Source organism: Mytilus galloprovincialis, chromosome 9, assembly GCF_965363235.1.
Source record: "Mytilus galloprovincialis chromosome 9, xbMytGall1.hap1.1, whole genome shotgun sequence".
NCBI classification, from domain to species: domain Eukaryota; kingdom Metazoa; phylum Mollusca; class Bivalvia; order Mytilida; family Mytilidae; genus Mytilus; species Mytilus galloprovincialis.
Genome location: NC_134846.1, coordinates 46,623,410 through 46,650,980, shown reverse-complemented (window position 1 = coordinate 46,650,980; position 27,571 = coordinate 46,623,410). Strand labels below are relative to the sequence as shown.

Below are 27,571 nucleotides of genomic sequence, written 5' to 3'. Positions count from 1 at the left end.
TATTTGGCTTTTTGACAATTCCTGATGATGGTAAATCCTGAAAGGTGCTTCGAAGGTTATATAGTTCTTCTTTATTGTTCGTTTCTGTGTGTGTTACATTTTAACGTTGCGTCGTTTGTTTTCTCTTATTTTTGAGTGTAATTTCACATTTCGATAAGACGTGTCACGGTACTTGTCTATCCCAAATTCATGTATTTGGTTTTGATGTTTTATTTGTTATTCTCGTGGGATTTTGTCTGATGCTTGGTCCGTTTCTGTGTGTGTTACATTTTAGTATTGTGTCGTTGTTCTCTTATATTTAATGCGTTTCCCTCGGTTTTAGTTTGTAACCCCGATTTTGTTTTTTGTCCATGGATTTATGAGTTTTGAACAGCGGTATACTACTGTTGCCTTTATCTTCCACTGTTTCTGTTATTATGCATCCTCGGCTTTCAAATATTCGGCTTTTGACAGTTCCTAATGATTGTAAATGCAGAAAAGTGCTTAGGATGGATACGATTTACAAATTGGTTGTTTTTATGTTTATTATAGCTTTCACTGGTTTAATTTAAACAAATATGGTAAATATATGTGCTTATATCTCTTTTTTTCTCAAATAGAGTTAGCATTTATGATTTGAGATTTAATATTTTATCACGATTTCTATGAATTTAAGTAAAGTAGATCATGAATCAAATTGAGAAGAAATATAAATGCATGCGAAAGCAGAGGAACAAATATCACGTTACTTGACACCTAAGAAGGCAATCGGCTTAGGAGTAGTAAACATGAAACTTCACATGTAATCTTAACAAAGTACTTTATTGGTACAGATAGGTTAAACAAACAGAAAAGTACACATATTGATGTCAGAAGGTACACAGATGAAATAGCCCTGATAACATTCATTGATTTTTAATTAAGCTCGTAAGACAGCACATTTGTTTAACTTTATTTAATTAAATTCTGTATTATACATAATTGAGCAGGTACTTATACTTTCTGCGAAAAGAAATGTGTGTTCCTCGTTAGGAATATGACAGTTGTTTTCCAATCGTTTGGTGTAGTTAAGTTTTTGATTTTCTATTTGATAAGGGACCTTCCGTTTTGAAATTCCGTTTGAATTCGGATTGTTGTTAATATACTAGTACTATTTTATTACCTATTCTGACATCGGACTCGGACTTTTTTCAAAATGAGTTTTACTGTGCATATTGTTGTGCGCTTGTTTGATCTACATTGGCAGGAGGTAGAGGCAGGGTTGAGATCTCACTACACATGTTTAACCCTGACGTATTTTGTGCATGACCCAAGTCAGGAGCCTCAGTAATGTATGATTTTTAATTTTAGTTCATGTATATGTCCATGAGTTTAGTATGACATTCATTTTCACAGAACTAGTACACATTTTTGTCTATAATCCAGCTGAAATCCACCTCTGGATGTCTGATTTTTTTTCGTTGTGTTAAGAGACTCATTGATACATGTAGCCGTCGGCTGTGTATTTTACTTTTTGATCGGTTTGTTGTCTCTTTAACATATTCCCCATTTCCAATCTCTTTTTTATTTTGTATTTGTGTTGTCAAAAGCACAGATGATAAATTCCTTAGTCATAGTACTTACGGAGACTGATATATTAATAACGCTATATAAAATGACTTAAACGACCTTTATTGATATTTTCTTTTATTCACGAACAGACAATTAACACATGTTATTCAATACTATTTGTTTTGAATACATTGTCAATCAAATAATGTAATTCTTCGCTATTTGATAAACCTACATATTTATTAAAATAACAGATGCTAATTAACAAAAAAATACAGCGCTCTAGACAAATTAATCATTAAAACGAATACAACAAACAAAGACAAACACAATTTGGCACTTGATAGCGTATGTAATGCTTTAATCTAATTTTATAAATAGTTGTTACGTGAAAACAGCTGAAATTATAATACGTAGAAAGCCAGGTGACATCCCTGGATTTATTGGAGTAATAACTTGCATAATAGCAATATTGCAATCAATACACAAGTTATTGTACATATTTATTGTAATGTCAATTTTAGATTTTTCAAGTACAACTTCAAATATCTGCATTATGTTACTAATAAGCGTAAAATATATTGTAATAAATTGGAAGAGCTGCAAAAGTTTTACTAGTATAAAATAAAATCGGAGGAGGAGAGGATTCTCTTCTATTTGCCTTGATCAAACTTTAAGTCAATGGTTTAAGAAATTTGTATCATAAACACAAACATGTCACCACGATCACAAAAGTTTGTATTGCAATCACAAAGTTGGTTCAGCGGATATATTGAACTGTTCAGAACCATGTGGTTCGGTAATTCAATATATAAAACAATACATTTTATACTCTGTCTTTTATATTTCGAGTTTAATAATTGTAATGAAACAAACAATTTCTACTCAATTAGGGAAAGTTATCACATATGCGGTTTCAGCTTTTCTGCAAATTTGTTCTGTATTCTCTTTTGGGTTTTGATACACTTAATACGTTCTTAGTATTTGGTTTCTTAATAATTTGCATTTACATATATTCTGCGAACTCAAATCAGTCTTGCATGAGTTTATAATAATTAAAAGGCCAGAAACGTATCATTGAAATATATATAATCAATGCAAAATAATATACAGGACTGTTTAATTAACTGAATTTGGCAACTTTATAGAGCTTGACTAATTACCTCATTATTTGGATTGTCAAACATCCATAACTATATGTTTTATCCGTAAAAATATCACTAAAACGAATATGTTGTATTTAGTTAATACTTTCTCTGAAATAATCTTCACAATTCAAGTTGTTTTGTCCTTCCTCCTTATTGTAAACAGTAGAATGGATACTAAACTAAGTAAGAATAGTATCTGTAGGAACTTGACACTTTCTGGACGATTGCTTGGTTGATATACTTCAAAAAAGCACATGACCCAATCCAGTAATAACGATACAGCACATCGTGTGATCTCGTAATACACAGCATATGGTCTGTAAAGAGAATGATATTGAAATAAAACGTAGGACACATCTTATTAGATAGTACAAGCTGAACAAATGCTGAAGTTGATCTTGTTTATTTTGATACAATCTAGTGACGAAGTTTGAAACTTTGTCGACAATTGAAAGTTAAATTCAATTCAAAAGGATTTTCGTCTACAATTAAAAACTAAAGTGACAAGTTTCGTTTAATTAAGCTGTAATCACTTGACCAGAATGGAAGTGAAAATATTAGCAGATGATGTTACCCATTAAAATACAAAAGTTATATACACTACTTGGATAAGATTTCCAAATATTGAGATGGAAGCAAGGATAATTTCAATGTTTTGACATTTTTCACACTTAAATACATGTTTTAGTATTCTTTTTTTACAAGAATTTAATCTTGGGTAAACTATGCTTCTGTGAAGGCACCTTTTGTCCACATTATATATAATTACTAATTGTGTTTCTTCTACTCTAAATACTGTGCTAACCCTTGTTCTAATATGGAGTCCATATTTGGCTCTATAAACACATCCATGTTCTATTTGTTTTAAATGGGTATACGGACATTACTGAAGGCAACAGTAGTATACCGCTTTTAAAACTAATTCTTTCAAAATACAGCTGATGTTGAACATTATTAATAATGTCAAACACGCGTAGCCATTGTTGTAGTTTTTTCTTTTAATAATAACATTGTTTACAAATTAAATATTTTATATTGTGAACGTCATATAGATGATAATTTACATTTCGGTATGAGTTGACGGTTTATAAGTTGGTTTGAACTCGTGTTGAACTAGCTCTCAGTAAGAGCGACTACTTTTAAATCGGTACTTTTTGTTGTTTGTCAATTTGTTTTAGTAGATTTGATGCATCGAACCGATCAGTTGGGTCAACTTCTTTTCAACTTATTTTTACACCTTTGTTAATGTTGTTATATTTCGCCAGTGTTCCATGCATTAGGGGTGTTGATCGCTAACAAAGATGTTGAATCCTACAACTATCCTGTCCAAATTCAGAACCATGTTACTCGATGCTTTCGTTTAATATTACTAGTTTAAATCTAGCCATAGTTTTTTTTTCTGATTTTGTTAATGGGCGAATAGAGCTTAGCAATAACACATGATAGAATGCACACAATTTACTATGGAACGCAATGACTGTGATGTGTACATGCATTGTCATTGTATATTTTCCATTTACCTATAAATAATGTGAACTATTCGATTAAATGGTGATATTTTACCTTTAAATGATGTAGGAACGACATTATATGGTGTTAACTGGTCATTATAAAATACGCAATCACCTCAATATGATGTGAAAATATAATTTTTCTGTGTGCAAAGCATGAATACTATTTTTTACCGTATCCACATTTCATTATATGATAGGTATTTTTACTATATGCTTTGTTTTGTCATTATGTGTTTCATTTCGTCTCTAAATCACATTACATGTGCACTTGAATGTTAATGAAGGTTGTGCAACTGTATTGGTGTTATTTGCACTCTTCTTTATATCATTTTCTTGAACTAGTTTTAGTTGTTCTTTATATCATGGACCTTTTCCCTTAAATTATGTGAAAACGTCATCATATCATATGGTTTGTGGCTACCTATAAAACTAGGTGGACGTTTCGTCCCCGAGGGTATCACCAGCCCAGTAATCAACATTTCGGTGTTGACGTGAATATCAATGATGTAGTATTTTTTTTTTATATAAATTTCCTGTTTACAAAACTTTAAATTTTTCGAAAAACTAAGGATTTTCTTATCCCAGGCATAGATTACCTTGGCCGTATTTGGCACAACTTTTTGGAATTTTGGATCCTCAATGCTCTTCAACTTTGTACTTGTTTGGCTTTATAAATATTTTGATATGAGCGTCACTGATGAGTCTTATGTAGACGAAACGCGCGTCTGGCATACAAAATTATAATCCTGGTACCTTTGATAACTATTTACACCTCTGGGTCGATGCCACTGCTGGTGGATGTTTCGTCCCCGAGGGTATCACCAGCCCAGTAATCAACATTTCGATGTTGACATGAATTTCAATATAATGTAGTCATTTTTTTTATATAAATTTCCTGTTTACAAAACTTTAAATTTTTCGAAAAACTAAGGATTTTCTTATCCCAGACATAGATTACCTTGACCGTATTTGGCACAACTTTTTGGAATTTTGGATCCTCAATGTTCTTTAACTTTGTACTTGTTTGGCTTTATAAATATTGTGATATGAGCGTCACTGATGAGTCTTGTGTAGACGAAACGCGCGTCTGGCATACAAAATGATAATCCTGGTACCTTTGATAACTATTTACACCTCTGGGTCGAAGCCACTGCTGGTGGACGTTTCGTCCCCGAGGGTATCACCAGCCCAGTAGTCAACATTTCGGTGTTGACATGTATATCAATAATGTGGTCATTTTTTTATATAGATTTCCTGTTTACAAAACTTTAAATTTTTCGAAAAACTAAGTATTTTCTTATCCCAGGCATAGATTACCTTGGCCGTATTTGGCACAACTTTTTGGAATTTTGGATCCTCAATGCTCTTCAACTTTGTACTTGTTTGGCTTTATAAATATTTTGAAATGAGCGTCACTGATGAGTCTTATGTAGACGAAACGCGCGTCTGGCGTACCTATCCTGGTACCTATGATAACTATTAAACACATCATATGATATGGTTAATGGTTACCTATAAAACTAGATTAAACACATAATTTTTTCTGAAGTTGCTTGTACCAAGTCAAGAATACGGTAGTTGTTTTTCACTGGTTCCGTTTGAATTTTCAGTTTTTAAGGACTTCCATATTATGAATTTGCCTTGGAGTTCATTATCTATATTCGCTTTGTCATTAATATGGTCAATTAGCATGATCCTTGACTGAATACTGTTCACATGAAAAGCTGAGTTCGTTACGTTTCATGAAATTATAATAAATCTCCGCTCAAATCTGTAACTGTCGTTTGAGACTTGTGTGAAATTATACTCGAGTTGCACCTTGAAGCACAGGTACAACGTTACAAAGATAATAATGGTTCCAAAATATATAAACTTTAAGGTGAAATTACACCATGTAATAAACTAGTTCGTTGTGTGATGATAGAAGCACATCGTAGAAAGAAAATGGACATAAAGAGTTGTTATCTTTCCTTGTTCTTAACATTTTCTTAAGTGTTTAGAAATTTTTACTTACGCATTATCAAATATTTTTCCGAAGCAAGTAAGACTAAATCCCAAATACAATAATAAACAGATGATCAAAGCTTGTGACAAACTCTAAAAATACAAAATTAAATGTTAAGATAACTTACAAACTTCGTACCAAAAAAATGAATATAGTACAACCGATCGCGATACCATCCTACTGATATTTTTCAAACAGTTCGTTTCTATGTATGTTAGCGGGTTTGGGTTTTTTGTTTACTTCGGGTGTGTCTATTCTGTGTTGGTCTGTGCATTATGTATTCGTGTTTGTTTTCTGTAATGAGTTAATACTTCAGTTTCATTATGTATATCTGTTATATTCATTTGATAAAATTTACTGTTTCCAATAGCATTAATTGTTCTAAATAATAAGGATGTTTCTATCCCAAGCATAAAAGCATAGCCGTATTTGACACAGCCTTTTTCAACTTTTGATCTTCAGTGCTGTACAACTTTGTACTTTTTTTCGCTTTCGATCTTTTATATCTAGGCGTCACTGGTGAGTCTTGTGTGGACGAGGCGCGTTTTTGACGTATTGAATTTTAAACCTGATGCTTTTTGTTATTCATTAATCATGTGTTTATTTGTATTGTAGTCCTGTAATATTATGTTGTCATTTCAATGTTATATTTAACATAGCCATTAAAGTGCGAGGTTTGGCATGCCACAAAACCAGGTTCAGCCCACCATTTTTTCCTTTAAAAATGTCCTGTACCAAGTCAGAAATATGGCCATTGTTATATTATTGTTCGTTTATGTGTGTGTTACATTTTAACGTTGCGTCGTTTGTTTTCTCTTATTTTTGAGTGTAATTTCACATTTCGATAAGACGTGTCACGGTACTTGTCTATCCCAAATTCATGTATTTGGTTTTGATGTTATATTTGTTATTCTCGTGGGATTTTGTCTGATGCTTGGTCCGTTTCTGTGTGTGTTACATTTTAGTGTTGTGTCGTTGTTCTCCTCTTATATTTAATGCGTTTCCCTCGGTTTTAGTTTGTTACCCCGATTTTGTTTTTGTCCATGGATTTATGAGTTTTGTACAGCGGTATACTACTGTTGCCTTTATTTATCCTTTTTGTTCGTTCATTTTCCTCTTATAGTTGATGTGTATCCTTCGGTTTCAGTTTGTACACCGGTTTGTTTTCTCTCAATCAATTTATGACCTTTGAACCTAAGTATGCTACTATTGCCTTTATTTACAATTAACACAAGTACTAAGGCCACACCAATTTGATTCCTTGTTCGACGGACCCGCCCGCACCTATTTTTTTCAAATCAGATTTTTTTTATTTTTTTTATATTCCCGCTTCCCGCATCCGGAAATGTAATCATGTCCATTTCCCGCACCGTTTTTTTTTTTTTTTGTAAATATTATAAAAAGATATCAACATTTGTTTTTAAAATCACAGTCTATTAACCGAATCCGGGTCCGTCCGCCCTGATTCTGGTTCGCCCGAGTTTCTGTTCGCCCTAATACCTGTTCGCCTCGAGTCCGTTCGCCCTGATTTTAGTTTTTAGTATAGTGTTGCGTTGTGTGTATATAATTGAATGTGGTGAAGTCAGTCTACAATTTGGCCGAATATTTACAATATTTTTAAATGTGAAACAACTGAAGACTAAGTTGTTGTCTTGCTGCTACGAGGATAAGTTTCTGTGAATTCAAAGACTACAAAATATTTGACATAAAACAACTAAAGACTAAGTCTAAATTTAACTTTATTGATACATTTTAACAATATAAAAATATTCAGTAACAGTTATACAAGATCAATTCCGAACTGTACTTCGCACACCTTTATTTCCTAAACGAATATTTAAAAGCACTAATTTGAATTACTATAAGTGAAACAAATACCAAAAACACAGTCACACTGCTGTACATTGATCACTTGTCATCAGTGTTTTTACCCATCCAAGCTGACTATTTTATTTGAGAAAAATGTTATTTTCATTATTAATCCATCAAAGACAATTCATATAACAATCAGTAATATCAAAGATTTCAAATGATACCTTATCAGCAATCAAAATTCAATCTAACTAGAAATACCAAGGATTTGTATAGTTCTTCTATACAAAACCTTTGAAAACTTAGAATTTTGTACTCAAAAAGAGGAGAGTTACATCATATTTTAAACAACTTTTTCTAAAAGAGGGGTCCACTTACATGACTTATTTTGAATAATATTAAACTGTTAAAGTAAATGTGTTAAGGTGGTATGGGAGTCTAAAATAAAAATGATAGAATTTGTTCATACTTTGCCAAAATGTTGTATCTATTGATACATGTTGAAAAATATAATAAAAATGATAGGTCACCGCGCATTTTCTCAAGCTACAGGACGGGACAAAATGACACATTTTTATGGATTATACAGGAAAAAACACCATTTTGTGATTAGAAACTAAACAAAATGATAGAATTGTTAAATACTTCAGGAAAAGATAGCTTTCAGACACTGCTTTGAGAATATCAAAAGAAAAGATAGGGTCACCGTACGTTTTTTCCGGTTAAAATACAAAATAGGAAAATTCCATACAGAATCCTTCAGAAAATGCACTTTTTTAGAGTTACCTCCCCTTAAAATGCCAATTTTAAAAAAAATAAAAACAACCAAAAATAATTAACATTTGCAAAAATATCAATATTTAGAAGTTATATTCTTATAAATTGGTACTTTTAAATGAAAATGTACATTAAACATCTGCATTCCTGCATCAATTTTTGCTAACTTGATGGAAAATCTGGACCTTTGATTCTCTGTTTTTTACAATCCAAGATGGAGGAAGACACCCATACCACCTTAATTTAACATGGTTAAAGTCCAGGAATATGACAAAATTCTTGGACATGTTTTGACCATTTAATACCAGATAGATATATAGTTCTTTGAGAAAATATGAGCCCTTTTGTACAAACAAATATATTATAACTTATATTGATCCCTCATAAAACATGTAAAAGGGATATTTATAACTTTAAGGGGTTGCCCCCAAACTGATTATGACTTGGATTGAGAATTAATGTCTCATTGTCAGTCACACATACATAGACCAGATTTAATTATTTCTTGTTGAACATGATGAACAGGGAAAAAATACTTCAAAAATTAAAGAAATGTCAAAGTACAAGTGATAAATCAAGTTTTAATATTGTCAAAACCTACTATTTTATGTTTACAAAAAAAAATTATAATCGCTCGCCTTTACTTTTCAAGCTTCGACTCAAAAATTTGCAAATTAAATATTTTTTTATTAAAATTTTCAAATCGCTCGCTCGCCCCAAATTTTGGAGTCCAAAAATCCGTAGAACAAGAAATTAAATTGGTGTGGCCTAATGTAAATAATTGCACAATTGTTGCCAAAACCTTTGGTCTGGAGCGTTGCTGATAACAACTAAATCCAGAAACACGTAATGAAATTGAAAATGATGTCATAAGATTCTGTTAAATGTCAAAGAGTGTTAGCTTTACTTTCGGGATAACATTTAACATGTAGCTCAAATGGTTTTTGAATAATAGTACATATGTGTATTGTGCTTTTAGCGACACACTAACCTCTAGACGTTGTTTGTGTTTTGGACATGCAAGGAAGATGTATATCGCTAAATAGTAGTATTTTGATTTACCCAAGGACTCTTTGAACTTTTCCTTGTTCATTATTGGTGAGAATTTTGTAGCATATGAATATAAATAAGATATTTTACTGGTATATTTATACTTAGCAACGTGACCTACTCTTCAAACGTGTTCTTTCGACGCTATCAACAGTTCCCATATCACTCAAACGTTCTTTATATTAATTAATCGTCAAAGCGCAAAACAATTGCCAAACTAAATCCCCGACCTGGTCAGACTATTAGATAGTTGCTATGTTCACCAGTTGGAACTGTATGAATACGGATGGACAAGAGCTGGAGACGTACATTTTTGTACGAGGGTGAGATAACAGAATTTTGTTTTGAAATAGATAATAGATAAGGAAAATACTGTTGTATAATAAAACAATATTTTTTTCACTTATTTTGTGATTATTACAAAAATCACTTCTTTTTGTGGCGCACAATCGGCGATTATACTGGGATATTCAACCTGTTGATGCACCAGATCTGACTTTCACAGATCTTTCGTTCGCATTTTGTCTTCTATTAGCATAAAAATGCCTTAAATTCAAAAACAAAGAATACTGGCTCCTGTTGTTTAAACAAAATAATGTTTTACCTTATTCATAAAAAACATCAAATAATAAATATTATAGTGCCTTCAAAAATTACCATTGACTTATTTACCCGTTGCTGATAACAACTTAATCCAGAAACGATAGTGATGTCATAAGATTCTGTTAAATATGTCAAAGCGTGTTAGCTTTGACTTCGAGATGACATTTAACATGTAGCTAAATGTCACCTCGAAATCAAAGCTAACACGCTTTGACATGTAGCTAAGATGGTATTCATTACAATATTGATAAATTAGGGAAAACAAGCAATTTACACAGTGAATGAAACTTCGTCAAAGGTTTCATTAAATTAACCTGTCTGGGTATTTTTCAAATCGTCGACGTTATAACCATATAATCTTTTAAGGAGGTTGACACGTAAGATCGTTTTTGGACACATTTTGAGAGATTGTGTAAGGACACGTTTACACGTCTAAAATAATCTAGACATGTTTAAGGTTTGGGCTTGGACACGTTTCGGGGTAAAAAAGGGACGAAAGATACTAAATGGACAGTCAAACTCATAAATCTTAAACAAACTGACAACACCATGGCTAAAAATGAAAAAGACAAACAAAAAACAGCACACATGACACAACATAGAAAACTAAAGAATAAACAACCCGAACCCCCCCCCCCCCCCCCCCAAAAAAACTTGGGGTGATCTCAGGTGCTCCGGAAGGGTAAGCAGATCCTGCTCCACATGTGACACCCGTTGTGTTGCTTTTGTGATAACAAATCCGGTAAATAGTCTAATTCGGTAGGTCGCATTCATGAAAGGGAAGGGGAGGGGATTGTAGTTACGACGTAAGGAACATATCCGATATCATTTGTGAAACGGTTATTCCATAACGGTCAACCAACTCGTGATGGCGTCCGTAAAATTTACGAAGGGATGATTTCAACTTCACCATTTGGAACTCGTGTTTTAATAGCTTCCTTGTGAGCAGCAACCCTCTATCAAGAAAATCATGATAGGAAATGCAAGCACGGGAATATCGTATCAATTGGGAGACATATACCCCGTATGCAGGTGCTGCTGGAATCTTGTTAATTATAAATGGAAAATTCACAATTGGAAAGCTGAAATCATCTCTTTTGTCGTAAAGTTTTGTTTTCAACCGACCCTCATTGTCAATTTCTAGATGTAAGTCAAGATATGAGGCCGACTTAACTGTACCTGTAGTATCCTTTATCTCTAGCTCGATGGGATAGATGCGTTCCACATAGTTACCAAATTTTGAATTATTAAGTGAAAGAACATCATCTATACAGCGGAAAGTAGAGTTAAAGGATATTGCTAACTTCTTATCTTTCTTCCTTAGAAGTTCCTGCATGAAGTCAGCCTCATAATAATAAAGAAACAAGTCGGCAAATAGAGGGGCACAGTTTGTTCCAATTGGAATGCCGACAGTCTGTTGAAAAACACGTCCTCCGAACGTAACAAATATGTTGTCAATCAAATTAAAAAATCAAGCATCTTGATAATATCAGTTTCAGAGAATTTTTTGTTTGAATCAGAGTGGTCCTTTACAAAGTAGGATTTATCTCTCCCTAAGACAAGATACTTGTATCTACATTGGCCATTATTTTTTATAAAGCAAAGCAATACCAACTCTTTCAATTTGTCTCTTAGTTTGGAATGTGGAATACTAGTGTAAAGAGTAGAAAAGTCAAATATTTTAATACTGTTACAAAATGAAAGAGAGCTAGATTGTATGTACTCTAAAAGAATTTTTAAGTATCCATATCTGTTTCACGCCCCCTCTAGAATAGGCAGTTTCACAATAACTTTGAAGCCCGTCTTTGATTGCTGATGAAATGGATGTTAATAATTTAGGAAGAGGTTTCGTGGAGCACTTGGAAGACCCAGCAATATACCGTTGTTTGTAAGGACACTTATGTAGTTTAGGTATCCAATACAGTGATTGAAGATCCAGTTCTTCATCTTTGGTTGAAATTCAAAAGGAAAACAGAACAGACCTATGATTATCCAGGATTTCCTCTTTGGTAAGTGTCGTGAGGGTATATGATGAGTTTCCAAGTGAATTGCCAATACCTAATTCGTTTATCAAGCAGTTAATGTAATGAGTTTAACACACAAAAACGATGTTGTTTGGGGCTTTATCTGCGGGGACAACAACATATTTGTCATGGAGGTAGGATAGGTGTTTTGCAACATTTGGGTCTTTAAAGATTGGTGTAGCATGGGCATTGATAGACCCATTCAGGTTTTTAATTCTGATTTGTATCAACGACCTCACTGCCTTAATCCATTCGGAAAGAGTGTCTATGTCTTCCTTCTCGCGTTTAGCCCATTGCCTGGCATAATCCTCAACTGAATCCATCAAAATTTTTAAGTTGTATTTCCAATTGATGGATTTAGGCTCACGATATTTCGGACCTTTCGATAACACATTTCGTAGAGAAGTGTTATTAACAATGTTGAGGTCACCGGTAATAACGTGGCCAGCAGGATTATATGTGAATTGGGAACTAGCACAAGTGCAATCAGGAGGTTTAGACTTGAAGTCGTCAATATCGAGATCCTGTAAAACGTGTTTGTAATTGAAAATTTTAGTTGCAATAGGTTTGATATAGGTATAAGAAATGATTGGTACAGACTGGTCTTTGAAATAAGGAGGTATTTTCCATTGAACTAATTTATGATGAAGGATATTGCCTAAGTTGACGCCATCGATACCTTTGTTGGCAAAGGAAAGATTAAGGAAAGATCTTTTCTCTTTTTCATCTTTGCCAATACGGACTGGCTTGAAAAGTCTGTGACTTGCAATATCCGAAATTATAGCTGTAATTTTGAATTGGTTTTAATAGATACATCATGCAGAGAAGGTGTTGTATAATGACGATGACCATGACTGCGTCTACGTCTACGTCGAGGAGTCGAGTTGAAAATATTCATCACATGCACCGAGTTACACGAAGGACTAGATAGAATACCTATACCATCAATTTTGTCATTGCAACCATAAGGTGTCGCAGTTCCCAATTGTTTAATCCGTAGTCCTCTTTTTGTCTACGGAGAGTCGTTAAAAGATTAGGATTGTTAGGGCTATGGTATATGTTTTCGATAATGCGAACTGTCATAGAAACGATGGAATGATCGGGCTGATTGAAATGCTGGTATAGAATGTCGTTAGCATTGAGGTTAATGTCTGATCTATGATCAATAGTCCATGTCTATTTTTGAAATGATCACGCAACTGTCCTAGAGAATAAGCAAGAGGGCGCGCAATGCCTTGATGTCTACAAAAAGATCAAACAAAGCATGTTAAGCGATGTATTAACAAATGTTATTAACTTCAGGACATTATATGTATTGGTACGCCTGTACTATACCTACCCCTTTCTGTGTTACGAGCTCTAGGTTCAGTATCAATAGTACTGTAAAGTGAACAGCAGCATATATATTAAATATCAAGGAATGTTTTGGGTCATACTTTGGATGTGGTGCCTTAACCTATAAAATATTGAAAAAAAAATGACAAATAAATGTGTAAATATAGAAATCGTTATACAATAAATAAACTCATCATAGATACCAGGATCTAAATTTTGTACTTATGCCAGACGCGCTATTCGTCTACAAAAGATTCATCAGTGACGCTCGAATCCAAAAAAGTTACAAAGACCAAATAAAGTACAATATTTCACTTTTTGTAGGTTCAGAGTATTTAATGGTGTTTAATCCTTGTTAATTTAGCTAAATTTAAACTGACCAATGTTAAGTATTTTCTTTAATAAAATAAAATACTTTCGTTGTGATTTGTGTGCTATTCTATCAACTATTCAGCATAAACTGTGAACATTACTGTTAATTTTTTTTGGGTCAAATTTGACATCATTTGCATTTGAAAGATATAACCAGAAACTATAAAAGCTCCAAAATATTGTTAGTTTGTATTGTAATCTTTCAAATTCATAATTGCCACAGCAAGTGCAGGCATCGTTACATAACGATAAATCTAAATGGCTCTTTTCATTGGAAAATAAGATATTTTTTCACAATTAAGCCGAATACAACTTACGTTCGGGATATCTTCAATTAATCCTGTTCTAGGTTTTCCTTCCTCCCATCCAGGTCCACAAAATAACACACCTAATTTGTTTTTTATTCCCTTTGTATCCAAAAACCGTTGAAAAGTATACTTGGCGTGGCAGAACTATCAAACAAATATATAAGATTGAAATGTGCATAGGAAAATATGACAACAAAAGTATGAGAGAGAAGATGTATCTTTAGTATATTTTATTGCAAGTGCAATTTGACATATCATATGCAATTACAATTGTCCCTTTAATTTGAAATATTTATTTTAAAACACTTCCATTATAGGCAAATTTAGCTGCTTTTTTATTTCTTTGAGAAGCCACTATATGAAAAAAACGGAACAAGTCTCTGAATATATGTCTAAGGAGAATGTCGATCTTCTTTGGAAAAATGCATTTTGAAAGAGTTAAGTTTTCTGTTTGAATCAAAGTGAATCTTTTCAATAAACGTATTTACACTTTTGGTATTTAGCTGAATTTTCGTCTCCAAATAACCTTTGATCGCCTCCGAATAACCTTTTGACGTCAAGCAACAATCACTTTTTTTATTGTGACGTCAACTTTTTTGAATTGTTATATCAAAGTTTACGGGAATCTGTGTGATTCTACGTAATGGCGGACAAATTGCATACAAGCGTAAATAGATGTATCTCTTCCTTAAACATAATACAGCCCGTAACAGAGTAGTGATCGAATTCGCGTTTCTTTACCGTCAGAATAAGTTACGTTATCGACAAACTTATTTCAGAAGTGACATAATTTAATTTTCTTCATCGACAAAATATTTCTTGTCCACCGTGTAAGTTTTCATTGTTTAAGTCGAAGTTTTTTTAACACAGTAAAACATTTTTTATAATCAACCTCTGTCATTGGCATTTTCATTAGCTTCACACTAGTATTTTAACGGTAAAGGATCAAATACGGGATCTCCGAAATTTCTATCATTTGTTACGGGGAAATCATTATTCAATCGAAAATATGTCTTTGTTCATGACACATATTATGAAATACAAAGGAGTTGAAATGATCAAATACTTTCGAACTGACGGAAACAAAAATACATAATCTAGAATGTGTGTTCTGTCATAAACAATGGCTTCGTCGTGCGAATCGACGAGATCATGTTACATGTAACTGATCTTAAGCTAGGTTCACACTGCCGATCAGATCAACTCGATCAAGCCCGATCAAGACAAATTACGTGATCGGGAGACTGGTCTGATTCAATCGACAAAGATGTTCGGGATAGTCTACCCTACTCGTCATCGATCTGACCATCTACCCGAGAGTTTTTGACATGTTAATAGCAATCGAGTAAGGACCGAGAAGCAAGTCACTCGAGAAGAGATCGAGAATTCGTCGAGTAGCGGTCGAATTGATCTGGAAAGGATCGTGTATCGAAATACAACAAAATTTACGTTGTATTCCGACCAATCTCGATCTCTACACGATCCTTTCCCGATCAATCTCCATCTCTACGTACTCGACGAATTATCGATTTCTTCTCGAGTGACTTGCTTCTCGGTCCTTACCCGAGAGTTTTTGACATGTAGTCAGATCGATGATGAGTAGGGTAGACTTACCCGAACATCCTTGTCGATTGAGTCAGACCAGTCTCCCGATCACGTAATTTGTCTTGATCGGGCTTGATCGAGTTGATCTGATCGGCAGTGTGAACCTAGCTTTAGCTGTAGAAACAGTTGGTGCGACCTCGATAAAATCTTTATCAATTTAATATAAGCGATAAATATTCATGACTACAATGATAATGAATTTATTGGAGTCACATCCACTATTTCTACTGTAAACATGAACTCATCGGTTAGTGCAATGAAGACACTTTTAAAGATTGAGATTGTTGGTTTATTCTTTACACCTTCGAGGTATTAAAATTATTTCAGTGTTTATTTAAAGTTAAATTTATTTTCAAATCTCTTCTGTTTAAAATTGTCGAAACTTCCGTTTAAGATTTCTGTGGTTAACTATCTATTCTATAGTTAGGACCATTTTATAATAAATACCCTTTTGTACAATAATACTTTCTTTATAGAAGTATAGATCTGCTGGTTATAGATTTTTTTTATAACTTTCATTATTGTGACGACGCGCTATGAAATTCAGATGAATTTATAAATGAAGTTGTATATAAATTTTTGGTCATAAACACAAATCTTTTAAAAGTTCGACGAGTGCGTCAATGTTACAGTAGTCTGTTTACTGTAAGTTACTAAGCTTGGCCCGATTCATCTGTCATTTATGGAAACTAATTCACCACTTTCTGAGATATTCATTTTTATTTCACCATCAGACATGGAGCTACATTTGTAACTAAAGGAAAACTCTCAAATTAAAGAAATTTGAAATGATATACTGAAACTTTCTTATAATCAATTAAACGACTGCTTTTCTCAGATACGTGATTTTTCATGGTCAAACTTTTTCATTGTTAACGGACATTTTGAGATATTTTATTGTAAAAAAATGGTGGTTTTTTTTTTTTAAAGAAATCAACATTCAAAATTTAGAACTTCATGAACATGTACAGGAAGCTGAATTATTGCACACCTATGAACTACTTAAAATTGTACTTCGATCTGTTGCGTCCTTAAAATGTTCTGACCGTCCTAAGATTTAATGTACGGAAATGTTTCGGTAAATTAAATTCAAATCCGAATTGAATGTTTATGACACACAAAAAGAGAAACCAGAATCTCTAGATGACCAAACGTATGTACACGTTGGGGCGATTTAGAGCTTTTCAGAAGGAGTGAGATTCCACCCTTGTTGAAAGCCTTGTGGAGACCTCTAGATTTTTAAATTCTCTCCGTTTTTCTCATGGATGGAGTGTGGTCTCGTTGTAAATTACCCCTTATCTTTTCATTTTCCTATTTACCGAAGGTTCCATGTGAAAATTTCCATTGGATCATATCTGTTAAACTAAATGTACAAAACAGGCTCAAGAAAAGGCGAAATTTCTTTTTCAAACCCGAACTAGAAATCTATTTTTTTCTAATATCGTCAATGAGTTCAGGCATGTGAAAAATTATATAGTCATACACAAGAAAGAAACCCTGAACAGGCTCTCAGCAATAATTTTTACCTATTTAATATTAAGTAAATATTAACATGTACATGTATTTGATAAAATACAGATATAACAAAGAAACTGCCCGGTATCCGACGTAAGAGTACACTTTTTACTGCACGCGTAGTCGGGTGCGTTCACTACGAGGACACTTGTACTCAACTACGCGTGAAGTATGAGTACAGAATCGTCCCATACAGTACTAGAAAAAAGTTTGGCATGTGAAACGGACGAAGACATATTCTAACAGAAGTACAAATACCAGTCCTCCCTTTTGTGTATACATATGAGAAAACATTTCAAAGTTATTGATTGAATTCAAATCCATCACACATACGGTACACATTGTAGTCCGAAAAAAGGACTTCATTCTTATCAAACACCTTTTTAATTGTTTACCAGTATATTTCTTTTAGTTTTGGGTAAAATTGTAAAGGAAATGATACTATCAAGACGTCCTTCCATAAATCTTTTTTTTTCTGTTCTGACTTTGAAGAAATGACTACTTTTCGCCCAATCGAAATGGTGCATGGACATATTTTGTTTCATATTATTAGAATTATTTTCAATATTATCGGTATTAAACTTGATTATCGACACATGAAAGTTTGTCAGCATTGTCAATCTTTTTAACGTTAAAGTACCAATAGTTCGGTCACTACTCAATTAAGTTTGTCGATAACGTAGCTAATTTTGACGGTAAAGAAACATCAATTCGATCACTTCTCTGTTACGGGCTGTATGATAATGTCATTTTATGTTAATTAAACAAAGCTGGACTAATCTTTAACGAGGATCATTTGTCTTTAAAGTAAAGTATTTAGAAACTATCTAAAAGACAAAGGCTCGCATCAATATGTTTCGATACAGCGTGCTAAATTATCAACAGTGACTCATTGTGGTGTTCCTAATAAAATGAGGCTTAAATATAATACGTTGCAATCGAATGTGAAAAGGAATCTTTATAAACCATGTAAACACAAATGTAGTCTGCACAGATGATAAAAACTTCAAAACCTGAAGGTACTTTCACGGTAACATTCAAGACGCGTATTACTGCTTACTTGAATTGAATAATTTGGAAAATATTACATGTAACACATCTCGTGTTTATTAGGTATATAAAAGAAGCAATTAAATTATTATAAAAACTTATGACGGTAATTAACAGACTGGATTTGTGATAATTAATATGAAACTCTGATTATGTCTTCTGCTTAAATTTTTTTAATAATCCGTTTTGAGAGACATTAATAAATAGCAGTATACAATCTTAAAAAGAATCAACTACATACAATTATAAGCTACTGTGGGTACATAATTTTATTGTAAAGTGCCTTCTATGACATGATCAGTGAACCGTAAAATATTTGTAAAAACTTACTTGACATAATTTATTATACAAGTATTAATGCAAGTTAATGTGACTTCAAATACATGGTAGACTTACTTAAACCAAAACTTTAACCTTATCAGTGGATCGCGAAATCTGTATCAAACACTTGTTTTGCATATATGTATGTGGTGCCATTATCAAATTGATGTAACCTCTACATCTCGGTAAATTTCTTCGATCCAAAACTTTAACATGGAAACAGATAAACAAATAGACTTCCTTCGGAGGGACGTCATGACCAAAAAACATAATTGCTTGCTATCACCGCCACATGTTTATATGCATAAATCAAGTTGGGGATCTATCTGGCTGTCCTTATCTATATTCTTGTTTTTGTGATGGGTTGTTTATTGGTTTTTTTCTGCTCTTAAGAGAGATTTATGTTAAAGACAAATTCGTCATATACTAGAATTGTTTATAAAATTTACAATTTTAAAGTGCTGATCTGTCTTCGAATCAGACAGTGGTGAAAACATTACCAATAAAGCCCTGCTTAAGTTTACATCAATATATGTTCAAAATGTATACATAACATTTGTTTCAGTTTCCTGTTTTTGGTAATAGTATTTCTAAATATAATTTCTTTGAAATGCACTAAAATTAAAAATTAAGGGAAGGCAACTCTGTAATTTACAATCATTCTTACCAAAAGATAAGTAGAGATTGTTCAAATAACCAGTTTAAGACACGAAAAAACGAAAGACATCCATTTCTAACTCTGGATGAGAACAACTTCAAAGTAGGGTGCTTAGGTCATTGGGTTTTTCGATCATGTTTAAAAATTATTCTAAATTTCCATGATTCTTACAAAGAGCTTGAACTATGATACAATAATCTGTTAACTATTGACAGCACGTTGATGTATTATTTTAAATAAAATGTATTTTGTATCTCTCTGTGCATGTGCATTTGAAATAGGATTTAACAATCTAGCTTTTTATGGTTAATTCAATATTTCTCATTTAGATTGAAAAGTTGTTATTTTATTTACCTGAACGTAGTTTGGATCAAAGGTATTCAAGGGATGGGTCAGCCCATATACTACTTCTTCGTTTTCTGCTTCAAACGTTCCTTTTAAAAACAAAATAATGCAGTTTTTAGGGACATTTTCCCTAACAATCAAAATGTATCAAAATACAATAGTTGTTTTGTGTGTTACTTTGGTTTTAGTGGTCATATCTTTCAATTTAAGCCATGTGAGCTGTCAATCTTGTTTTAAAAAAAAGTTTAATTAGCGTTGCAATTTAATGTTAATATAGAATACCGGTAATGACTATTTCAATTCACCGAGATAAGTGATATAACCCTGCAATGAACAGAAAATCGAGACAGCCATCTTCAAGTGGAGATCTCATGAATTATGTAAATCTTGACAGCGTCTTGACGTTTTTCTCTAGCGGTAAATCAAATCGATTAAGACTTGATCAGACCAAAATGACCGTTTCAGACTGAAATCTTACTACTAGTGCCTGTTTCGATTTTTTCCGAAAATAAGTTCAACTCAAGTTTTGCTCTTTTTAAAGTGAGTTTAATCAACATTTAATGTTAAATCCTTTCAGATTTACGTAAACCTCATTGCATTAAACATGCATCTGCGCATTATTGAAAGCTTAACGTGAACTACGCATCTCTAGTTGCAGAGCTGCCGTTTTTTTTAATTGATCTCCTTTGTTTCCCATTTATCAGCTACATAACGTTTTCCCCACATGTGTATATAAATATCTACTAGTATATAATTATTTTATTTTTTTGTGTTTGTTTCAGCACTATTTGTCATTGGTATTTGGCTTCAGTTAAAAGTTAAATCACAAAAATACTGAACTCAGAGGAAAATTCAAACCGGAAACGATTTCCCCACAGTTTAAGTTTTTGTCATTTTCACATTTCGTGTCTTATTTAATTGTAACAGTAGACCATTTTCAGGACATGACAAAATATCATAAAAATACAAATTGCGGTTTCAATCCGGTCAAGTTTGTTACTTGACAATTGTGATAAATAGCCATTTATTTATATACATATCGGTCAATGTGTTATGTCCATACGGTTCTCCTCATAACAAAAATAAAGCAAATATGTCAATGTTTGATTTCATGATGAAGTGTTGGTACCAAAAAACGTGCGTGAGTCAGTGTCATTTATTGAAATCTAACAAGAAAAGCAATTATTTACCCAACAATATTTGCGTGAGATGTGGTCATCAAATAAAATTGAAAATATTTTTCGTACTTACCAAACAATCTGTCCCATATGATAAGAGTTCCGGCATAATTCTTGTCAATACAATACCGATTTCGACCATGATGTACTCTGTGATGACTAGGAGTGTTCAGTATATATTCTAATGGCCCTAGGGATTTTATATACTGGAAAATAATCATTTGCAATTGATCATTTCATTCACATATTTGCTTATAATCTGGAATAGTTTCTTCCTTAAGAAATTCCAATATGTTCATGACATAACGTTTTAACAATTAAATGTTACAATAGTATGTTTATGATGTTCAAATTGACTTTTATAATTATTGACTTGTAAAATTCGTGCAAAAACACATTAATTGCAATTAACTCGCAGGAAGACATGTCAACCCATCCGGGTGAGTAATTATCTATAAGAAGTCCGTGCCACTTTTGTGAACATTTACTTTTCTAGGAACTTTTCTCCTATAGCCAGTGAATGGGTACTTGTGTGATTAAAATGATTTAATTTTTAGCGTGAATGTTTTATTTATAAATTATTTAATTGAAATAAACCTAGAATCAGAGCTATTTCCAAAGACGATACATTCCTTATTTTCAAATAATTTTAATCTTGTTAATAACACATTTCTATTAAAAAATTTCTGTACTATTTTGTCAAAATTTAAATATTCAAGCTATTCAATCTGGTATCTAACGTCCTTCAACAAAATTGTTCTAGATACATGATTGTTGTATTAGTTGCAATTGGCTTGGACCTAACTGTCAGACATTACGAGTACTCGTGGATCTGTATATTGTATCTTTTTGTTGTTGGGATATATAACACCCTGCCACGTCTGGTTTGTGTTTTTGTAAGTTGTCTTTCTGCTTTGTATCGATCTGAAGAGTTCATCCCTTAAATGATGTGAATAGTTTGTTCTTAAGTTGTAATGTTCTGTTACTGTCAAAGGTAGGTGAAGGGTTAGCGCTTTTAAACAAGTTTAACCCCGTCACATCCTGTCCGTGCTTACCGAAGTCAAGAACTTGTAATTCAGTGGTTTTCGTTTGTTGCTGTATGTCATATTAGTTTTTCGTTCAACATTTTGAATATAAATCAATCCGTCATTTTTCTCGTTTAAATTGTTTCACATTTGTCATTTCTGAGTTCATAGCTGAGTAAGAGATATTGGTTATGATCTTTGTTAACGGTCGTATGGTGAACTATAGTGGTTATTACGTCTATGTCATATGGTCACCAGTGAAGAGTTGTATCATTGGCATTCATAACACATCTTCGTTTATTGTATATTGATTCAATTAAAGTTATATAATTACCCAGTACCAATGACTAGATGCACATTAAGACAGTATATTGCTCATCAGTGACGCTCGAAGTCGACATATGTTAAAATCCTACATCTTATACAAACGTCCAATCGTACAGGTCCAAACACGAAAAATATAGTTCAATATTTGTAAAAGAATCAACGCTATTCATTAGGGAGATACAATCCTAAATTCAGAATGTTTCCTCTGGGTTTATAATAGCTAATTTCAATAGAAAATATGAATTTTTCTGTGCCAGTTCAGAGCTCGTAGACTGGCGATTCCATCAGGCAAAAAGCAGAGACATCGACCCACTGATAGCAATACCATTAGGAAGCAGTGTCAATTTTAATGTATACACTAAAACCTTTGGACGAACTTTAAAACATTTACCTACCAGAAACATGATTATAACATTAAACGGTAGGTGTTTGTTTACTGCATCCGATGCGCATTTTGAAAATGAAAGTCTCTTCAGTGATGTTCGAGCTCATAACATTCGAAATCAAATACATGATACAAATGCTGTTAAGCTGATATAATCAAAAAGAGAAATTAGGCATGAGAAAACTACAAATATTTCATTTCGATTATAAAGTGAGATCCTAATAGCAATTGCATTCTCTCATTTTACAACTCTTCATACAAAATAATATATATACTATACCTGTGTATGTATCCAAAACTGATATAAGATGTTCAGTTCTTGGTGTACAATATAAATCTGTGGTGGGATAAATAAGGCAAGTGGTAGATAAAACACCTGCAAATACATAAAATAATAAAACCAGAGTGTACTATCAAATGACGTAAAAAGAGGAATAACTCTAGTTTGATTGGTCTTATACGTTTGAGAAAATCTGGTATTGGATTTTGTACCGACTATGACAATTAGAAGAACCAAAACATTCAGAATATACTTTAAATCTATAAATATTATTTATATTTTTGTGGTAGTTGATACTATCAAAATTGACATAATCAGCGGACTTTGTTATGTTATATTCTTACTGGTATTCGTTTTTTATGCAAGATGCTTTCTTTGCTTTTTATGTATTTTTGTCAGACTACGTCGTTGAAGCAGTGAAATGTGTATACATAGGCCGTACATTGATCTATAATGGTTTACTTTTATAAATTGTTATTTGGATGGAGAGTTGTCTCATTGGCACTCACACCACATCTTCCTATATCTATATATTAATCTGTCTTCAAGGCAGAAATGAAGTTCTATGCACTGAACATGTTGAATTTGTGGAAATATGGAAAATTGTCAACAGTATACACACCCAGGATGTATAACTCTGCAAGATAGATTGTCGTAAGGCTGTAGCTAGATTGTAATCTTCTGAACTGTGGTGTACTTGATGGGCTGCCCACATAAAATTCACCTCTAATACAAAAAATACAAATATTAGTTACAAATGCAAAAGCAGATTGCCAAAAGAGATGTCAAATACAATGTAGATTTTTTGATTTATATTGCTTACTCAACGTCCAGTGGGAAAAATTTTCATACATTTTCTTGATTAGAAATAAACGATTTATTCAATAAGTAGATTTTGTTATAAAATGCTTTGTTGTCATGTTGTACTGTTACACCACTGTTTCAGGTTAGGGGACTGTTTTATCCTTCAAAGGAGTTTAACTGGCCCCACAATATTTTGTATGTGCCTGTCCTAGGTCAGGAGCCTAAAATTCAGTGGTTGTTGTTTGTTGCTCTGTTATATATTTGTTTTTCGTTCATTATTTTGTACATAGACTGTGCGTTTTTTTTTTTTTTTTCGTTTGTTATTTTAGGGCCTGTTAAAGCTGACTATGTGGCATGAGCTTTGATCATTGTTAAAGACCATATGGTGACTGACATATAACGTTAGTTGTTCATTTCTGTGTCATTTGGTCTCTTGTGGAGAGTAGTCTATTGGTAATTATACCACAACTTATATTCATACGATCTGGAAGTAGGGCACTATAATTTAGACTGTTAAACATATAAATCAAGAGTTAGTTGGATAGTGGTGGTTTTTTTTTTACCTCGCTAGAGGTCACTCTAGTAGCTATTATAATTCTTAAACGTCTGAGTATGGTATTCTCCACCAGAAGATCCAGATTTCAACCGGGCATGACTGCGTATTTATACATCCTATACAGACAAACGGACACTTAAAGAAGTGTTTTGTCTGTCGATTGATAGAAACACAATGAATGATCATATTGATATACCCTAGTGAACCCATGGGGTTGTTTCTGATGAGAAGCTACGCATGCATGAAAAACTATATTCTAGAAAATAAATGTATTTCAATATTTGTTGTCAAACTGACCTTCTACACTACATTTTTTTTTCAAAATATCAACTGCTGCTGTATAAATCTGACTAAAACATATTTCTTGACGATATAATAAATAACAATGTAGTTCAAAACCATGTGAAACTATGTCGCACATAAGCCTACTATCAGATCAACCAAAAATAATCTTACCGTGTGCAAGTCTATATAAAGTCTTACCGTGTGCAAGTCTATGGAACCAGTAATAACCCATATCTACGCCTAAAAAGCACAACCACCATGTCCATTGTGAATTCCATGGTAACTCGAATACTTTGAAGTGGTCATATACCCACATATACGACATAAGATGGATGGCTTTTATGAATAACCTGAAATATTGACAGTTCATTTTTTTGTATACAGAATAAATTAAAGAATGTTATAATATATAGTTCTGGGTTGGTGATACCATCAGTGACGATACGCCTACTACATGTAGCAGGTGCGTTGACCAAGCAACTCGTGTATTTTTCTACTGTAAATTATTTTTGAAAATTATGTACTTGTACCGAAACTAAGGTTGTGCTTCGCACGAAAAATTTTATTGATCACGGAATTCAGATTACAACCTTCGCCTTGTTGGTTCTAATCCTCTTCACATACATCTTTACATATATATATATTCATATGATAAGTATGTACATGTATATAAAACATGCATGATCGTGTATAAAATTTGCAAGGAGAAAATGCCGCTTTAACTTCCAGAACAAAATGATAAAGATTTGAATATCATGGGCATTTTTACTCTTATTGGTAAATAAAGTTTTTTTTTTTATAAAAACAAGACAGGTGCCAACGCAATAGGTTGTTGCATAGAAACTTTATAGTTCAGAGATCATATCTACTCGACGTATTCCCATTATGACCGGCGGTGGATGCTTAATTATACTTGCGTGACATGAAAAGAACACCATAAGGATTGGCCTTACAGCCGGGTTTGACAAAAGCAGTTGACTACATTTCAATATCAAAGTCATTCCTTGCATGGTTATAATATTGAAAGCACACCAATTTATTTAAACTAATTGCCATGTGCAGTGTATCTACGAGGACACCAGAATAAACGATATATTCAATGTCAAACCTAAAAACTTACAACGGAAATCTAGAAAACACTCCAGCACTAATGGATGTTATACTGTCACCGAGTCTGTACTTTCCATCCTTTTTGTAAGATGAAATGGCCAACTCTAGGAATATTAAAACGAAGAAGAATGGTCCAGACTGAAAAAATACAAACGAAAAATTATCATTATTTTATAATGTATAGCTATTAGTAATATATCATTTATAGACTTCTCCAATCTTAAAAGGGCGCGTATATTAGGCTGTCCGGTATTGACTTTCACAAAAATAGGGACGTTAAATCCGATGCCTTGTTTGGGTTGGTGGCATGATCTCTGTACGTTGTAAAACCATTGCACAACACTATGAGGGGTTGCTCCGTAGATGGCCCGATGCGATGCCAATATTCCGTAAAAGAGGGCGCGTATATTAGGCTGTCCGGTATGGACTTTCACAAAAATATGGACGTTAAATCCGATGCCTTGTTTGGGTTGGTGGCATGATCTCTGTACGTTGTAAAACCATTGCACAACACTATGTCAGAGGGGTTGTTCCGTAGATGACCCGATGTGATGCCAATATTCCGTAAAAGAGGGCGCGTATATTAGGCTGTCCGGTATGGACTTTCACAAAAATATGGACGTTAAATCCGATGCCTTGTTTGGATTGTTGGCATTATATCTGTACGTTGTAAAACCATTGCACAACACTATGAGGGGTTGTTCCGTAGATGGCCCGATGCGAAGCCAATATTCCGTCCATATCTTACATCTTATATCTTATATGCAATTGTTAATGCCTGTCGAATTCCCACCCGTCATCCCTGTCAACCAACATTGCACAACCTACTTAATTTTCTTTTTAATTATTTCGGCCCGATTAAGCCTGAATGTTTACCCCTGGACATTAACCTACAAACAATCAAGCAATTAATCGATCCATCAATTAAACGGGAAAAAGGTTAAAGTTGATAAAGAGTTAGCTAGCGTATTCTAGTAAGGAAAAGATCCATAGAAAATATAAATAGATTTGTTGATACTAAAATCAAATATATATACATACTTCGTCTGTGTAGGGCGGTACGTCTTTAACATCAGAGAAGGAGGTTTCATTAGGTGTTACAGCATAAAACAACCGCCTCATTCCAACCTGAAACGGCACTTTTAATGCACTAGCCATGTTGGGTGTTAAATGAGTGAAATGAGAAAGATTATATACTAGTGTATATTTGGTTATATATAAAGTTAAGGGTCATATGTGTGTGTACTAGATATTTAAAGTAAACATTGTATAACTTTAAAATCGGTTCAGGTAGTGACTAAAGATAAAATCCGATGGTCGTTAAACATGCTAAATAAAAACTACTTTCAACTTGTGAGAATTGTTTAGAACTATATATATTCAACATTTTCTGTTTGGAGATCCTTTCTGTGGTGTCGGGGATGTTGTTTCAGTAACAGTTGATGTACTTATTTAGATGTTTCCCATTTAGCTTATCTATTTGGTTTATATGTGTCTTAGTGAGAGAAAAACACATTAAAAAGTGTACACTCAGGCTACCTACCATTTAACAACAGCAAAAATTTGGAGAGCAGGTAAAAATGTGTATGTAGCTTAATAATAAATTTCATTAATATACTTTCAACTACTATTCAACATTGAATCAACGT

General features: G+C 33.1%; 1 protein-coding gene across 1 annotated transcript; it reads right to left on the bottom strand.

The window, feature by feature from the left end:
• Positions 1-1,629: 1,629 nt before the first annotated feature.
• LOC143045130 (alkylglycerol monooxygenase-like) lies at positions 1,630-27,123 on the bottom strand. Its single transcript, XM_076217447.1, has 11 exons — positions 26,964-27,123; positions 25,933-26,060; positions 25,011-25,162; positions 23,790-23,893; positions 23,168-23,263; positions 21,224-21,356; positions 19,982-20,061; positions 14,488-14,622; positions 13,803-13,919; positions 6,207-6,289; positions 1,630-2,995 (listed from the first exon to the last, which is right to left on the bottom strand). The coding sequence occupies exons 1-11, from the start codon at positions 27,078-27,080 to the stop codon at positions 2,806-2,808; spliced, it is 1,335 nt and encodes a 444-aa protein (XP_076073562.1). The 5' UTR covers positions 27,081-27,123; the 3' UTR covers positions 1,630-2,805.
• Between the last annotated feature and the right edge of the window lie 448 nt (positions 27,124-27,571).

What these genes read in the sequence shown, in the direction of transcription:
- LOC143045130 (XM_076217447.1), bottom strand. Translation starts at nt 27,080, where the DNA reads ATGGCTAGTGCATTAAAAGTGCCGTTTCAGGTTGGAATGAGGCGGTTG. An exon ending in CATATGGGACAGATTGTTTG is followed by an intron (nt 20,062 to 21,223) that starts GTAAGTACGAAA and finishes TGTTTTTAAAAG; the next exon opens with GAACGTTTGAAGCAGAAAAC. An exon ending in TAATTGAAGATATCCCGAAC is followed by an intron (nt 13,920 to 14,487) that starts GTAAGTTGTATT and finishes AATATTTTATAG; the next exon opens with GTTAAGGCACCACATCCAAA.